At 37.3% G+C, this 17,716-nt stretch overlaps 2 protein-coding genes across 8 annotated transcripts in view; one reads left to right on the forward strand and one right to left on the reverse strand.

Moving 5' to 3' along the window:
- Window positions 1–7,965, reverse strand: part of LOC125970504 (F-actin-monooxygenase mical2b) — a 29,214-nt gene extending 21,249 nt beyond the window's left edge. For all 7 annotated transcript variants that reach the window (XR_007482122.2, XM_049722839.2, XM_049722838.2 and 4 more), the window contains exons 1-2: window positions 7,777–7,965; window positions 907–1,248 (exon numbers count right to left, since the gene is read on the reverse strand). Coding sequence is in view for 6 of the 7 variants with exons in the window: in XM_049722839.2 (XP_049578796.1) it covers window positions 907–1,170 (264 nt within the window). In the remaining variant the exon portion in view is untranslated. The remainder of the gene's footprint in view (window positions 1–906; window positions 1,249–7,776) is intronic.
- A 634-nt stretch (window positions 7,966–8,599) lies between these two features.
- LOC125970636 (dual specificity tyrosine-phosphorylation-regulated kinase 4-like) lies at window positions 8,600–16,660 on the forward strand. The gene is made up of 14 exons (XM_049723164.1): window positions 8,600–8,619; window positions 9,025–9,199; window positions 10,080–10,253; window positions 10,341–10,404; window positions 10,486–10,649; window positions 10,852–10,988; window positions 12,392–12,532; window positions 12,627–12,765; window positions 13,023–13,098; window positions 13,806–13,978; window positions 14,046–14,106; window positions 14,460–14,562; window positions 14,651–14,751; window positions 15,644–16,660. The coding sequence occupies exons 1-14, from the start codon at window positions 8,600–8,602 to the stop codon at window positions 15,727–15,729; spliced, it is 1,614 nt and encodes a 537-aa protein (XP_049579121.1). The 3' UTR covers window positions 15,730–16,660.
- Window positions 16,661–17,716: the final 1,056 nt, after the last annotated feature.

Here is a 17,716-nt window from a genome sequence, read left to right on the forward strand (position 1 = left end):
TGTAGTGTGGAAGTACTTAGATTAGCAAAGACATATTGTTTAAACTAAAAGTAAGAAAATGTTTTCCATTGCTGACTCTGTCAAAGTCCTTTAATTGCAGCACAACCTAAACAGAATAACTAAACAACATATTTGCTGTGGTTAGAAATGAAGACTAAAACAAAGTCACAATAATAATAATAATAATAATAATAATCACAGTAACAACTGACTTTCTGAAACTTTTATCTGGGCTAATGTAATAAAAATATTTGCAATTGGTCAGTAAAAATATGCAACAATACAATTAAATCAATTTATATTTTGCATACACGCACTTCAAATTCCACAATCTAAATTCAGAACCAGCTTGGCCAACGAGCTAGGAGCAAAGTGTTTTGTTTCAAATACTTTGTTTTCACACAAAAAAAAAAGTCTGGGGTAATAATTCAGCTGTTGTTTTTGGCCAGCCAACACTGCTATCTCCCCTCTTTCCTTTCCAGACGTCTTATCTTCAGTTATGTATGAAGTCATTGAAGCAGCATGTTAAAAGGGTGTAGCTTTGCTAACATAGGGGCGGAGTGTCCCCTGGATTTATCTTAATATACACGATGAAGTATTTCGTTGAGGCAAACCATTTAATGGTGGCCCTTAGTCTCCCCGAGAATATTAATCTCTCAGTTGATGCCTTTTGGACTATTTTCTGCTCCGTACTTGGTGGGAACATTTTCAACATGCTGACTGCAATTTGTCAAGAATAGAAGCTTTATTCTTATCATTTGGTCATCATGTATTTTCAACAGAAATAAACAAATTGTCAAAACATACTTTTAATATCTGAACATTGGCTGAAGCAAAAGTAATATATCACACCGTGCATGTGCATATACTGAGAATTATAGTTTTATGAGCAATTCTGTGTCTTACCCTAGTTCCTTGAGAGGCTTTATTCTGGCTGTACACTTTTTGCTGTGCCCTCTTGTCCAATTTGGTCCACAGAGGTTTGACCTTCCAGGAGTTGACTGCTGCTTTCAGTGAGCTGTAGAAGTTGCTATAATCCAGCGGATCCAGGTCCAGCTGCCTGCAGAGGATACTAAAGGCCTGCAGAGTTCCTTTACATGTGGACATCTGGACAAAGTTCTCAAAGAGTCGACTAGCCTTAGCGGTTCGCTCATCCTCCGTCTCGCCCATCCTGTCTGATTGTTACCTTTCCCCTTTTGACTCCTTGTACACTGAGAGAACTCTGTCCTAGAATGTTGCCATGCATATCTGGGAATGGAAAATAAAGAAATAATGAATACAAGATTATTCACTGAGAAAGCAGAATATATGAATGTGTGTAAAAATAATCCAAATTATTGAAGCTATGCCAAATTATATATGGTGTAGATATTAATTGGAATGGTGTACAAAAAAGTTGCATAATTGTGCATGCAGCCAACTTAAGCACGGCCGTTGTCTGGCTGCTGGTGTAATTTACTGTGTCGCGTTCTGCAGGGGGAGCAGAATTCATGCCAGCAACATGCCAGTGGGATTATTAAACTAATCCCAAAAGAGTCCGATTACAACTGGAGTTATGTAAACCAATGAAGAAGAGGAAGTCTCTGATCAAACTTTTCTTCAGCTACCCATCCCAACCCCATTTTGACACGGGTTGGTTGGGCCAATCTCATTCAGCTGAGTCGTAATTGTCAATTTGGAGGCTTGTGCAATAGCAACAATTATTAAACTATGGACTTGAATGCATTGGTTACTGCATCATTTGGGGTATCAAAGTGAAATGGAAAATCGTAAACTTGGGTAAAGGAAAGGTTACATTCCAAAGGCAATAACAGCTTGTAGTGGGCACTGAAAATAGCATTCACGCGTCCGTGTGCTGCCTTGCTTAACTTATCATGTATGCTTTGAACACACATCCCTGCATGCATGTACAGTATACTTATAGCCAACAACAAGCCAAGACTGTTCAAACTTAATTATTATTATTATTTTTTTTCCCCCCCTACAAAACCTTCTTCCGCTGCTCCACTGAATGCCTGATAGGATTACGACTGTGTGCATGTGACTGGATAGGTTCGGATCAACAAGCTCAAAAAAAGAAATTCACACAAGCGAGCATAGTTTTGGAACAGAAACCTCATCCTTTCTCTGGTATTTAATTTCAATTTCAAAATCAATTACACATAACCGATCTTTTTAGGAAATATTGAATCAAAATAAGCTTACATTTATCTTAACTACAATGACCTACTGTATTATTTTTTTTAAGTTGAAAAACTAAGCATAAGCATCCTGATAAAAAAAAAAGTCAGGCAGAGCACTCTAAAGATGCGTTCACACCGCAGGATTTTTGGGTGAAGTCCGATTTTTCTTTGTATAAACATTCACATCCCATATTAAGTGAGGTTCTCAGTCAGTCTGGTGTGTGAACTAGACTGAATTTGAGAACCCAAAAAAAAAAAAGATCTGCACCTATTAGAGCTCTTGTAGTCATTTTTAGTAGACAGCCATGAAATAATAACGTGCTCTCTTGTAGGAGTGCATGATTCACATTGGGAAAACAGTCTAACATCGGATAAAGTGATTAAAAAAAAAACGACGTTTCAACACCTGTTCAGTGTTGAAATTGAAAATTTTAATGTTTTCAGAGTTCCTTAAATCCAGACAATCTGTTCAAATCATTAAATCCCAGATTGCACTATTTGTCTAATTCTGATTCTCAAGTCTTATACTGTAATCTAAACAGTGACACACATAGGTTGGTCATGGGAATGACTTGAAAGCTGTATTGCGCTCAAAAAAAAAAACAAGGGAAAGAACATTGTGTTGTGGAACAGGAAGTGGTTCATTTGATCTCTCTTTGGACCTCTCCTGCCCTCAGTATATGTAGTGTAAACATAAAAGTTTGAAATAATAACATTTTTATTGTAAATAGCTACCTTGTGCATCTGCACAAATAGCAGATTATCAAACAACATACTTCATAAAAGGAAATTGTTAATGACATCACTATATTGGGAGAAAGCAAAGCTAATTTTACGTAATTACGTGCTTCCTGGTTACTGAATCTAAAGATAAACGACTTATGGCCGAAGCGCTCAGGGGTATCAGGCGAAACAGAGTGACTATCTATTAAGCCACATCCGAAAGCACCACTGCAGTGGAGGATGACACACCCATGCCTAACATTTAGATAAAAGACTAACAAAATGCACGCCCTTCATCAACTAGTTTTGCAGTTTGCACACTGGAGTGGGTAATTCATGTTGAAATACAGTAAACGCGTGTTGTACCCTTTCCATTTCCCATAACTATTAGAGGATTATATTGGTAAGGGAATAGTTTCGCCAATAACAGTTTAAATTTAAATCTGGATCAGTTTGGAAAGGTATTCTGTGGTGTCGAACATCATCAGTACCCCGTGCTAAATATCAACAGATTTAACACCATCTTGTGTTTGTTTGACGAAACATACTCCGGTATAACTTAACACACAGTCAGCACATCAGGCTTTTTAAAACAGAATATTTGGCAAAGGTTTTGCAACCTTAAACTGCTTCAAGCATCTTTGGTCAGATACCCTTACTTATGCTCTCTCGTCTTATGTTGGAGACAAATAATCGCTCAGATAATCATCTAAAAATTGTGACTGATCAAAGACTAAAAATGATCCAATGACCATATTTGATTGACATTACAGTGAAATCAGCAGATACTTTCAATCAATTTACAATTGTACTTTGCAGCTCATCCAAAAGGCTTTAAATGAAGTAAGCCCTGATTGAGCAAACCCTGAGTGATATCAATCATCAACTGATAATTCATGATAACACACCAGATTTAGGGTTAGTTTGTCAAAGCTGAGGCAAAAGGGAAGCCAATTGATCAATTGTTGAAGATCAATATGTTAGCAAGTTACAGTGGACGCCCCACGTACTCACGATTCGACATCTGCATTTTCACCTGTTTGCAAAAAGTGTTTTTTTTGTGTGCGGGGATATTCAATATTTTTTTTTTATTATTAATCATCATATAATCAATGTATTTTTTAGAACAGCTAGTATTTATTGATAACTACAATCTTGAATGAGATGCACAGGACAGGCATTTTTAGATGACTCCTAAAACGTTAAAAATTGGATAGCGCCCACACTTGAGGGGCGCTATCTGGGCCACTCAAAGACATTCACATGGTGCTTTGATATCTTGGCTGAATGTTGTAGGCCCCAGTCCAGCCGAAAGATGAACTGTTGCCTCAGTCTGAGTGCTCTGGAGCAGATTTCATCAAGGATGTCTATGTACATTGATGCATTTATCTTCCCGGGCTTGTCTTTCAGTTTCTGATGCTCAAAAACATCCCCCACATCATGATGCTGCCATCACTATGCTTGAGTGTATGAATGATTTCAGGCAGGTGATGAGGAGTGCCTGGTTTCCTCCTAATGTTCTTTTAATAAAAAGTGGCTTCGGTCTGGCGACTCTAACATAAAATGGAATTGGTGGATTGCAGCAGAGGTCCTTCCAGGAGGTTCTCAGCTTTTGGCAGGGGATCATTGGAGCGCTGAGTGAACAAGTTTTTGTCACTTCCCAAATTTTACCCGATCACTCAGTTTAGACAAGCAGTGGATCTCGGAAGCAGAGCTGCCACCATATTGAAATTCCAGAACATTTTGTTCGTCTGAATTTTCATACATTTATCAAGAACGTTATTGCGAGACCAAGTTACCCATTAGCGCAGTATACTTTGTGGTGTGCATTTATTAGTAGCAGTCGTTACCCGCTATGACTGTACCAACCCAACGTTTCCCTTTTTGCAGCTGCCCTTGCTTGTTGCCACTGATATAAATCTATTAAAACTAGAAGGAAGAATTAAAACTAGATGGATGGGCATGAACTGTTTTTTTCCCCTTGTTTAACTCATTAGACAACTTTTGGATGAATGACCTAATTTCGAATCCAAGTTACTTTACAGTGAGTGGATAATCTAAATTGAGCATTGCTGTGAATCTCAGCGTGAATGGTTGTTCGTTTCTATGTGCCTTGCGATTGACTCTTGACCAGTCAGGTGTGTAAACCGGTCGCTAGTACGGGGTGGGCTTCACCTCGTCTGCAACACAACTGAGAATAAACTGGATGGGCATGCAATACAATTCATGACCGGCATTGCGTATTTAAAATGCATTTGCATTTTTTCTGGGTGGTGATTTTTTATGCCTTTTAAATTAAAACATGAGAATCAAATGCAAAATGGCCTATATAATAATAATAATTAACGTGTTTTGTCAAAATCCTGATCAATTGGTGAAACGTTTACATTAACTGGCTAAATGGGTTGCGACATGAAAGTCCTAAAACTATTGAGTTTGTTTATATATTTAACTTTTTACATGCGTGTTTGAGAAATCAAATCCAATTTTAAAGTCAAGATTGTGTTGTGATATTTCGTACCTCAGCCTCATTGAGCACATGGTGTTCTGAATGCTATATGTACAAGGACTGTACTGAGACCAGCTTTGACTGTCCTGCATGCAAGTCCTTAAATCACACTCCTAATCCTCATAGCATTAACACCACACACTGTAGATGACCAATGCAGGATTAAGCCCATAAACTTGTCAGTGACACAATAGCCTGCACTTCCATAGTGCATTATAAAGTGCAAGAAGCAACCCGGGAGTAAGAATATGTTAGTTGTAAGCAACTGTCAAATAATAATGATGAACCAAGCCACGTCCTATTATCCTATTTTGTGAAATCCGGTCAATGTTTCAAAATAAAAGCTTGTTCTAAGACAGATAAATAAAACGGTAATTCATCCATCCATTTTCTCAGGTCTTGTGTTTGACACCTATGATGTAGTCCCAACCATTAAAAATCTAAAACAATTTTTGAAACAAAATATGAGGAACGTTTTTTTATTCTTCCATGATCTATCTTGTTTTGATTTGTTTACTATCCCCAACAGAGGCATTTTAAAACGTATCGTTGAAATCTAAGAATTTTTTTCTCAGCGTCCGGTTCTCATGAAAAGATTATCTGACACACTGGAGCTCAACTTGGCCTTTCTCATCTGACAGCAGCTCATGTTGTCAGCCAGCAACACTTAGCTCCCTGGTGTATTTTTGTCGCCTGATGTCTCTCCCCCAAAGCTGATATGTGCAGCGTCGCCCCCATATAAGTCAATCACTCATTCCAGGAACTAACAGCGTGAGCCGTAGTGGCTTGTTTTCGTGGCCCCACACACTGAATGACAGAAAGATAAATGAGAAAAGACTCAGAGGAAATATGATATTCACATCTTTGGTGTCAACTGCAACAGCGCGATAATAAAAACATAATTTTTAATTCCTGACACTACTCTCATATTATCCGGATGTTGTCATTGCTTTGTAATACAACACAGGCAGAGAAACCTATATACTGTACGAAAAGGTATGGAACTCCAACTGATACTGTGGACAGAATATGTGCATAAACACCTCCCCAATACACAACTTTTGAAAAGTAGAACCATTTTCTTATTACAGCTTTACCAATAGGATATTTAGAATAGTACAATTTACATGCATGCCATTCATAGTTCATACAGAATCATTAATTACAGTGGAATGTCATTTTACAACAGTGCTGACAATAAGCTAGCGCAGTAAAATCAGAACACTGTAGATCACTTGATGGCACAAGGTACAAACTCAGTTACAGCCGTACTCTGTTTTTCATCCGATTGTTTTATATTAACGGCCTTTTGTTTTTCACGCAAATGTTTTCTGTATTTGGATAGATGATTGATAGATTTTAATACGTTCCATGTTCCAATTATGGCACACATTTGGGTTTATGTTACTCCTTTAATGGAGAAGTCAAAAAATTATTTTCAATAATATGTTCTATGCAGCCCAATTTGTTGAAAAACAGCATTCTGATTAATATTACAGTATTATTAAAACAGCATTCTGATGAATATTAATATACAAAAATTCGTTTTAAAAGCAAATAAAACCATTAATTTAATTGTTTTGGACTTAAAGCTTGTGTCTTTTTCTATTTTATCTATGTGTGATTCCAATCTGAATATACGTTTTGATTTTTTTTTTGTTTTGTTTTTTAAAGCACGGATATGGCGCATATATGAATTCTGCCGTTTGACAGCAAAAAAAAAAAAAGAAATCAATCGTGTCACTTGAACATTAAGTGGTGGCGTTTCAACATGAAAAGAGGTTTTAAGTGCAGTGAATGACTTTCTCGCTTGCATAAGACAAGGATTTATAACAAGTTAACTTTTGACACGGGGAAATATGAGCAGCAACAAGCCTGAAGGAATTGAACATCTCAAATGGCTGCATGACTTGTGAGAACAATTTGATTTGGCAGATATGTAATGGGATATATGCGCCAAAAGGAAATTCATCTCATATTTTCAGGACTTCTCGACGTTTTTTTTATTTCCATTTCTTATCTGTTTTGAATCGAAGTTAATAAAAAGTAGAAGTAGAACCGTAATAGTCATTGCAACGTCATTTTCAGCAATTTATGACATTATGGCTTTCCTGAATCAAGTCCATGAACATTACACCTTAGCTCAAGGCATGCTTTAATTCACCTGCTGTGCCTCTTCAAACGAGAAATAGCGTAAATAAAGCTGCAGCGGGTTAAAAAAAAAATCATGTTAAGCAGGTTGGTTAGAAAATATGAAATTGACTAGGGGAATTGCAACCAGGTGCGAAATTCAAAGTAACATTCGTGATGGGCATTAAGTCGTGCGCGCACTTGCAGAGGGGCTTTCTGACAGCTACTTACCGGGGAGCTCATGTCAGTAAATCGGCGATCTGTTGCAGGCTTCCGTCTTTATTCAACGTTGTCTCCCAAATAGTTTCCTCCAAGTATTGGCACAAGTTGGCTTGAACGCCGTCACGCGACTACCGTAGTTGAACCCGATCGCTGTTCACATGACGACCGCTCGAGTGTGACAACTACTTCATAAAGTCTTTTTTTTCCCCTAGTAAATCACACGCTTCCGTCTTGCCCTTCAACATAAGAGGCAGACACCCAAACAACATACTGCTTTATCGGCATTTATAAAGAACGCTTATTAATTATTTTTATTCAGAATAAAGTAAAAAAAAATCCAATCCATTATTCCTTGCTTGACTGAAAATTTTATTTATTTATTTATTTTTTTATTTATTTATTTATTTATTTATTTATTTATTTATTTATTTATTTATTTATTTATTTATTTGGGCCATCCTAACTGATACTTCAAACTAAGCGAAATTTCGACTAATGAAAACTAAAAAGAAAATAGGAAAGTGTCCAACAGAACTGGATGAATAGGTCAGTAATTAGTATCAATCAGTATCAGTGTTTTTGGTCAAGATTATTATTATTTTTTTTAAATAAATTGGGTAAAATTGACCCAACTACCTGCGTTGGTCCAATTTTTAACCTTGTAGCTTTAAGGGTGTACCCTTCAACACAACTGATGGATGGATGGATGGATGGATGGATGGATGGATGGATGGATGGATGGATGGATGGATGGATGGATGGATGGATGGATGGATGGATGGATGGATGGATGGATGGATGGATGGATGGATACTTCAGTGCATTGGGGGTAATGGAGTGCTCAGTAATACGGTATAAAGTGCAGTTAAAGAAAAATAAAATTTCATCCATGGAACCTCATGTTTGGTCCTCTTCTGCCCTCAGGTGGTAGTGGCAGCTCCGCAATATTTGCGCGTTTACATTTATAAATGGGAATGTAGAATAAATAATACAAGGCACTGACACTATACAATACAGGAAATTGTATATTAATATTAATTGTAACAAACTAGATATAGACCTATTTTTAGGATTAAGAAAGTCCATGAAATAAGGACAGAGGCGAAGTTAGAATCCGGCAATTTCTTTCCCCCTGTAACTCAAATTGTGACGCCGATTGTCTAGTGACTCGCGCAGGAGTTGTTCTATAAACTATGACGACATCAACGAGCCTTTAAGTCAAAGAATGACCCAATGCCAATACGAGATGTTCTGAAGAAATCGTATAACACCACCAACGTATGTTCAGCTCCGGCGTAAAATGTTTACTTTCAACCAGCTTGACATTGCTCAAGTCTTCAAGCAGAGGTGCTTGGGACTTGAAAAGGCACTGCAAGCGAGGAGGTTCCAAAAACAACAATGTATTTACAGAGCAATGTTACAACCCAACAAGGTATGTTATATTTTAAGATGTTTTATGTTAATGTGGAGTATATATGATTATTATTTTCATACATGCATAAATCTTCATCTACATGTAACAGTTTATCTGTAGGGAAAAAAAACCCCTGCAAACTTCTGTTTCTATGCAGCAATGGATATATTTGCACACTATCTCCATACAAGGGCTGAAACAAAAATGTTAACTTTTACATGAAGTATTAAAGTATTCAAATTTACGTGAAACTGTCAAAAGGGATTTTGTCATATTTTCCTAATATTGATCATATTTGGATACGAGATACGAAATGTTACTCAGATACCACTTATTATAAATCCAATACATTTAAAGTAGGGTAGTATATTGGGGAAAAACATGCAAAAAAGACATGGGTGTCGATATACAGCGATATTTAACGTACCTAAAGAAATGAAATTTTATTATCTAGTGAGGATAAACAGTTTTTCGTGCAGAAAAATTAGAAGATTCCATGTATTATCTGATTAATAAGTTATTTAGTGTTAGTAATGACCCTGGATACTTTCTCCTACTGGACAGAGATTTAAGGTTGCATAATTATGACTGGTCAATGTTTGATTAAATTATACAATTCCATATGAAATTATTGTACATGTTTTGCAATTTCCATTGCATGTGTCATTTTCACCATGACAATATTTTTTCTATATATTATGCAGCCCTAATTTAAAGTATGCTTCCTCAGTACATGAACTATAGACTGCACTGCACATTTCATAAATGGAGCCCTTAAAAGAGCCAAATGTTTCAGCAGTGCTTCCATGCATGATGATATAATCTGGGTTGTCAATATGAATCCAGATTATTTTGTTTACAGCATCCTAAATATGAACCTTTTCTGATAAACATCTAGATCTGTCCAACTTCAATAAGTAAGGTTCACCAAAAGTCAAGCAAATGTGCTGGAAAAAAGATGTCACCACCATCAAATCATACTCCTCAAATTACTGAAATTGGATTAATATGTCAAAAGATCAGCTACCCACAAAAACATGTGTATCAACAAGGACACCCCAAACCTGTTCACGTAAGTTTTAATGGGGTCTTGCAAATGTATCTCTGTTTGTAAATTTGTCAAGTTTTGGAAATGTTTTCAGTTTCTCTTTCTTTTCAGGCGTACAGAACAACCATCAAGAACAAAATCTTCACTTTCAATTTGCCGAGTATGACATATGAAAGTAAGGGCTTCAGGGACCGGCCTTTGTATTGCTACATGCATTGTTTATATTCTGATGACAAATATATTAATATGTGCACAGGTATTCTTAGAGATAACAGACGATTCTTGACACCGTACGAGCAGATTGAAATTAAAGAATACAGAAAAGTTTGGTACGTCGGAAAAAAGGACAGTAAAAATCGGACACAAACCACAACTGAGGAAATCAAATCATTTGATGATGAACAGGGATTTTACAAATCAGTAAGTGCAGAACTACTACTGGTTTTCTTTTTTTTCTTCACAAAATGTATATTTTTAAAGAATCTTATTGCTGCCACTCAAGGAAAAAAATCTCTTAATGAAAGCGTTTTCTGCATATTTCTACTGTGTATCGTAAAACTCTGCATGACATATTACTAATATATTCAAATTCATTGATCAATGATTTTTTTTCCATCAACAGAGGATTGGCGACCACCTGGCTTACCGCTTTGAAATATTGAGGGTGATTGGATCAGGATTTGCTGGAAAAGTCCTCAAGTGTAAGGACCACAAGACAACAATGCTGGTGGCAGTCAAGGTTTTTCGAAACACAACCGAGTAAGACGTCACCTAACTAATGTGTATGACAGAAATCATGGCAAGTTTCCCAGTTCACAAATTTCAACCCCAACAATCTCTGCGTGATGTCCGATCAGTCATTTCTCCCTCTAAACTCCCAATACTGTATTACAGTAAAATAAATCGACACAGCTCCTTTTGGCCAAGGGGGGTGACTGCTCGCTCAGACTCGCTGTCAGCCAAATCATCCTGTGACCACTCATCCTCAGACATAGCCTCGTCAATATTTTGAAGCAGATGTAATGCCTCTACTTTATTTGTATGTCGTTTATTTTTATAGACCACAATGACCCTTTTCTCAATCCATACCACCACTCACGGCTGGTTGCTGTGGAAATCCGGTGGGCGATGTCCGAGCGATGCAAAAGATATACATTGAAATGAATAGAGTGGATTGACTGGCGGTTGAAAGAACAATGACGTAAATATTGTTTTATACTTTTTAATCCACCTCCTTCTAACGCCCCATGAGCTTTTGCGTGAATTTGGTGCGCATCGAAACTCTGCAAGTTCACCTTCTCTGACAGCAACAGACTTAACAATGTGGTAATTCTGATTGTTGCATCTTATAAGAAAAAAACGTTTCAATCCCGCTTCCTGCTAATGTAATGGAGTAGGAGGATGAGAAAAAAAAGGCCAGCGACAAGGTACAGAACTCATAACAAACTCCTTTACTTCAGACGTGCGGCAATCTGAAAAGCATCACTGATGAAGTTGGTTGTGTTTTGTCAAAAGAGTTTGGACAGAGTCTTATTTAGCTTAAAACACACGTGGGAGCCAGCCAAACCTACTACAGTACTCACCAGGGACGCAACTATACCTACTTTCTGAGGGGTATGCAAACACATAACAGATAACGTCCATCTTTATATATAATTGTCCCTCTGTCCTTGTCCGTCATGGAAAAGGGCTCTACCCATCGTCAGTCCAAAAATAAAGCCATAGTAGATGGTAATATATTACAAGATTTGGTTGACAGTGTAACTGAAAAGAGTCAATTGTGTTTCTGGAAATGTTATCTCATAAACAGGATGATAGAAAAATCACGTCAGTCTCCTTTCTCCACCTGCATGAAGAAAGAAACTTTTTTTGTTTTCAACGTTCACATTCGCTCTAAACGTACGGATTACACATGCAAGACAAAGCAGAAACGGAAACCCCTAGCTTTGAGTACTAAAGGTAGAAACGACAGCCTATTTTCTCAAGAATATATTCATAAATTTTTTAATACAATGAAATTACAGCCAGTGTATGATACATATTCAGCCAGGAAATGTCAAAAGGCCAGGAACCTTGTTAATGTAAACAATAAAAATAATACATCAAAGTTTAAGAACCCTGGTTGTTAAAAAAAATAATTCTGGACATGCTTTTGCTTGTAGGGGTCATGGGTTTGCGGAGGCGGAACTAAAAGTTTTAAAGACCCTGCAAAAGTTAGACAAGAGCAACAAAGCCAATATAGTTCACATGAAGGAGTACTTTTACTTCCGCAGCCATCTGTGCATCACATTTGACCTCTTTGAGTAAGTTGACAACCCTTTTTGTTTCTTTCTGTAGTAGGACTACAACTTCTTATTCATGCAGTAAGAGTAAGCATTCAATTATATTTATTTTCAGAAAGGACCTCTTTAAAGCCTTAATGCAGAGCAAGATGCGACGACTCCATGATGGGGACATTAGAAAATATGCCACCGATGTGCTTAAGTGTCTTCAAGTACTCAAAGGCATGAAGATTGTTCATGGTGATCTGAAACCGGTAAGGGACCCTTTAAATTTGTAAGACAACCATATGTACAAGTCTCGAAAGAAGGTAATATATTTTTGTGAATTGTGAAAAATGTAATTTTGGAAAACTATACACGTTAGGTGCAAATGCATCAAAGCCAAAACAACAGTCAGTGATTCTAGATGTTAGGTGGTAGTTAATTTGTTAATTAAAAATCTCAGTTGTAATTCTCTCTCTTGGCTATGGTGGATATTGGTAAACCTCTATATTATGTTTTCTCTTTGCAGGAAAACATTCTATTAGACAAGGAAAACAATGCTGCAGTGAGTGATTTTGGAGGCTGCATTTTTTTGAAAGACAATGGCAAGTGCATCTTTTTCAACTCAATGTCACAGGTGAACATTTAGTGTCCCTGAAAAGTAAAATCGTGAGAGTTAAAAAATGAGCAAGACGTCAAATCAACCAATCACGGCTCCTGTGACATTTGCAAGCTATGTCGTAATTAGTTATCTGAGACCTCGGTACATGTGATGTAATTTTCAGCCGACAGCAAATGACAAAATTAGGTTTTAAAGAGGAAGTTAATCCCAAATGTTTCTTTGGAATATATGTTGTTTGTGCTCACACTGCTCTAAACACGGCATTCTGGTTAATACTGCGTTCGTGGAATATGAGTTAAGCAACAAAATCCACCCGTTTTGGGTGGAGATGGATTTTGCTTGTTTAATTCTTATTCCAATAATTAAACATTAATCACATTTAACACATCTAGGTATAAAAGCCATAAAAGCTGTAGGCTAATTCTGAACTTTTGGCTCATATTCTTTTGATTTGAAACACAAATGTCTTTAGTTTACAACAAAAACAAAGGAACTGACCTTGCCAGTTGTTTTGGAGGAGACTTTGTTTGTGTGTCTCTGCGACTGTGTGTGTGTTATTAACACAATAGTGCACACGGGAAAAATAACACTACCAGGACAGAAAATCCCATTATACTTGACAACTAAATTAAATTAAACACCACAAACAATGCAGAAGCTTATGTATCTTTTCTATATGATCCACCACAGACAGACCGACGATTTACACTCTGCCGTACATGTCTCCAGAGTTGCTTCTCGGCAAAATTTCTACCCCAGCGACCGACATGTGGAGCCTAGGCTGTATGTTGGCTGAACTCGACAGAGGCTACGCTCTCTTTGGTGGCCATACCAAAGCAGATATGTTCTACTCTATCACAAGAGTAAGATTAACAATTGCACGCCTCACTAGTTGTTAATAACTAAGCAAGGCATTGAATATCATTTCAGGTGCTTGGCCTCCCACCAATGGAAATGCAGATGGAAGCAAATGAAAAAAAATTCCGCATTGGTAAGTAAAAAAAATGTTTCTTCATGATAATGGCAATTTTCTCCCTCAAGTTTTTTTTTGCCATTTTGTTTTCTTTTTTCCAAAGGGTGGGAGCTTTTTATGTGAAAATAATGGGGGATCGTATTGAGAAAATGTATAAAAATAACCAAAAATAAAAAAATAACTGTGACTTAAAGGTTTTGGCCCAAGCATTCAATATAGCTGTCGAGTAAGAACATACAATAGTGCATGGAACATTCATCTTGAATGTTCTTTTTTTTTTTTTATGGCTTAGTAGCACATTTGTTCACAACATTTAGTGCCAAATTAGCTCCAATATTACCATAACATTTTTTTTTTTTTTTTTAACACAGGTAGTCCGGACGTTGAACCCACCAAACAGCAAAAAAAATCACTGACCATGAGGATAAGGTCAAGCAATCCAAAGTTTCTGGATTTCATTTCAACCTGCTTGGAGTAAGAAAACATACAATGGCAGTCAGTACTTGTAGTATCATCAAACAATACATGAATGTACATTGAGTGCATGTATATTGTTTGTTAGATATGATACAAAGAAGCGTCTAACTCCAGAACAAGCTTTGCGTCATCCATGGATCCTAAACGCAGATATGTCCAAACCAATGAAGACGGCAATTAAAATGAGTGAGTCAACACTAATACTGTATGCTTCGACTCGATATGAAAACATTAACGTATTAATTACTGTTTCAGAACACTTTAGTACAGACTGAAATATCTCATTGACCATAGGGGTTCCGTGGCATTGTATTGTTTGGTGTTATTTTGAGTTGCAAGAAAAAGTAGGTGAAGTCTTTGGAATTATCTAGATTTCATAAATTCCATGATTTGGTCACAAGATATCTGATCATCATCCATGCCCCAAACACAGACATATAATTATATATTCAGGTTTTAGTGAACACATTTTTGTACATTGTCATAGTGCAGGTTGGAAAAGATTGCAAACCATTGGGTTAATGCTTGAGCCTCCTTTTGCAGCAATAACCTTGAAGTTTAAGATCAGACTGCTCTATCATCTGTGATTTGGGGATTGTTCCTCACAAACTGTTTCAGTGAGGCAATATTCCTGAGCGTTCTAGTTTGAATCACTCAGTCTTTTCTTTTAAGTCTCTTGATTTACTTCTATCCTTTTGGTCTGTCCTGTTGCATAGCCCATCTTTTATTAAACTTGATGAGTTCTCCATAAAAATGTCTTCATGAACCTAGGAACACGTTGAACGGGTCACCAGCCTATCACAGGGCACACATAGACAAATAACCATTCGCACTCACTCACTCACTCCTACAGACAATTTGGCGTGATCAATCGGCCTACCATGCATATTTGTGGAATGTGGGAGGAAACTGGAGTACCTGGAAAAAAAACATGAATACAGGAATATTGGTGAAACCACCCTGAGTTAACACCATCCCTTTCATGATGGCACGATATGTACTGAATAGGTATACGGAAACAAGCTACTATATAACACTTGACAATACTAATATTTCTCTTTTTTGTCCACCTCCACAGGTGTCAAAGCAGCCAAAACCAGCTTGCTAAAGAGAGACAAAATTGCACCACCACTGTTGCAGCCATTGGTACCACAGAAACAGTAACTCCTGAACCCTTGGACACCTAGGTGCATGTATATATAAAAATACATGCATATATAAAATAGTAGAGTTTAGCGAGGAAATAACAACAAGAGGCCTAAGCATCCATAAGTAGTTTGCAAAGGCATGACTCAAGATTCCTAAGGCTCTACAGACCTGCATAAGGTTTCCCTGAACTGAGTAAGAGAATGCTCAGTGCCCGAAAAATGGATAATCGAGAGCATGGCATCATGCGGGCACACAGGCAGCTAATCTTCATCAACAATCCAACAACAGGAAGCCAGCCATTGCACCTTTCACTTTCAAGTGGAGCATGTACTGAGTGCACACTTCATTTGCAGTATTGTACCATGCCTTTCTACCTCCTAAGTATTCACCAAATGATGGTGTGTACTGACACCTAGAGTAATTTGGGTTAACTTGCTCAAGAATATTTTAACAAATGAGACTGGTCCCAAGCCATGCCACCCTATGCACCCTGAAGTCCCCTGGACGCAGATGTCGTAATGTGTCGCTTGGGCAAGGAGTGAAAAGCCAGTGATGAGAACAAGTTAAGCTTTGACATCAACAGTCAATGGTATTGTCACTGGAATTAATGTAAGCTGCTGGTATCAGGATGACGCTCCACTAAAGCTTTTCTCAACAGTTAAGCATCAGGAAGAATTGAGAGTGTCTCACAACACAAAACAAAATGAGGAGCAGCCACATCTACAGTTTTAACTGCATTGCGAGTGTTCCTGTTGGAATTTTCTTTGGAGGTGATTGATTGGTCATCCCTATTTTGAATGTTTTACTTTTTGGTGTGTTGTTTTTTTTTTTGTAGAAATGATTAGGTTCCCTGAGAGGCTGAGAAGGACAGGGCCCTAACGTTTTTGTCAAGTTTAATGTAAATTTAGAAACCAAATGGACAAATAAAATGTTGGTTATTTTTTCACATCTGGCATTCTTCCAATGTCTCTTCCCCATATTCACATTCTTTTTGTTGCTACTTTCCACAAGAAGATAAAGACATTAAAGTATAAAAGAGTAAATATTTTTATCTAATGCCAATTTACAGTTTTCAAAGGTCTGTCGGGTACTAGTCAAGTAAATTCTATTTATGTAGCCCCAAATCGCAGCAGAGCCCAAGGCAATATAACATTAGGAAAAGGTCTAGTGACAGGGACAGGCAGAGAGAAAATTATTGGGTGAGTGATGAGAAAACAATGCCAAGCGATAATTAATGCTATACATTAGATGAACTTGTTCACCTTGAAATTGATTAATAAATGCTTTTCAAATGGGATGTACTAATTTACGTTGGACATTATAGGTCCTATCTATCTATCTATCTATCTATCTATCTATCTATCTATCTATCTATCTATCTATCTATCTATCTATCTATCTATCTATCTATCTATCTATCTATCTATCTATCTATCTATCTATCTATCTATCTACACAATGTTAATCCCTCTCTCAGAAAAGTGCACAGTGTGTGGTGAGTGGTAAATGAAAATATATGTAGTAAATAAAAAACATACATTACAGTCTCCCCGATGCAACAATGGTCACGATGGTCATCCAGCTTCTCCAGAACTTGCCGATTACAGACCTTATGATTTTATCTGGTAGCATAAAACATTCCTGAAACCGGCCCTCCCTCAAAATAATTGAGGACAACGGCTGAACAAGATAAATGTAATAAATGAAGTGACTTCTAACACTGGGAAAAGTCAGTGTGCCTTATAATTGTGAAGATGAATTGTGTTTGTACACATGGATGTGGTCATCTAGTGAAAACAGGAATGAACTTGCTCTCCTCGTAATGACGCTACCAAAACCCTATCCACAAACCTACACAGCTGATATGTATTCAGACCTTGTCGAGACTGCATCAAGAAACCTCTCTCACTCTCTCCCTCTGTACCACCTCGTTTTTCCCTGCATCATCTTTTTGGGATCTCTGCCATCCTTTAGGAACGCAAGAGTAAACCCCAATCACCTA

The sequence above is a fragment of the Syngnathus scovelli genome, chromosome 6, assembly GCF_024217435.2.
Source record: "Syngnathus scovelli strain Florida chromosome 6, RoL_Ssco_1.2, whole genome shotgun sequence".
Classification (NCBI taxonomy): domain Eukaryota; kingdom Metazoa; phylum Chordata; class Actinopteri; order Syngnathiformes; family Syngnathidae; genus Syngnathus; species Syngnathus scovelli.

What these genes read in the sequence shown, in the direction of transcription:
- LOC125970636 (XM_049723164.1), top strand. Translation starts at nt 8,600, where the DNA reads ATGGAGTGCTCAGTAATACG. An exon ending in ATCACATTTGACCTCTTTGA is followed by an intron (nt 12,533 to 12,626) that starts GTAAGTTGACAA and finishes ATTTATTTTCAG; the next exon opens with AAAGGACCTCTTTAAAGCCT. An exon ending in TGTTCTACTCTATCACAAGA is followed by an intron (nt 13,979 to 14,045) that starts GTAAGATTAACA and finishes ATATCATTTCAG; the next exon opens with GTGCTTGGCCTCCCACCAAT.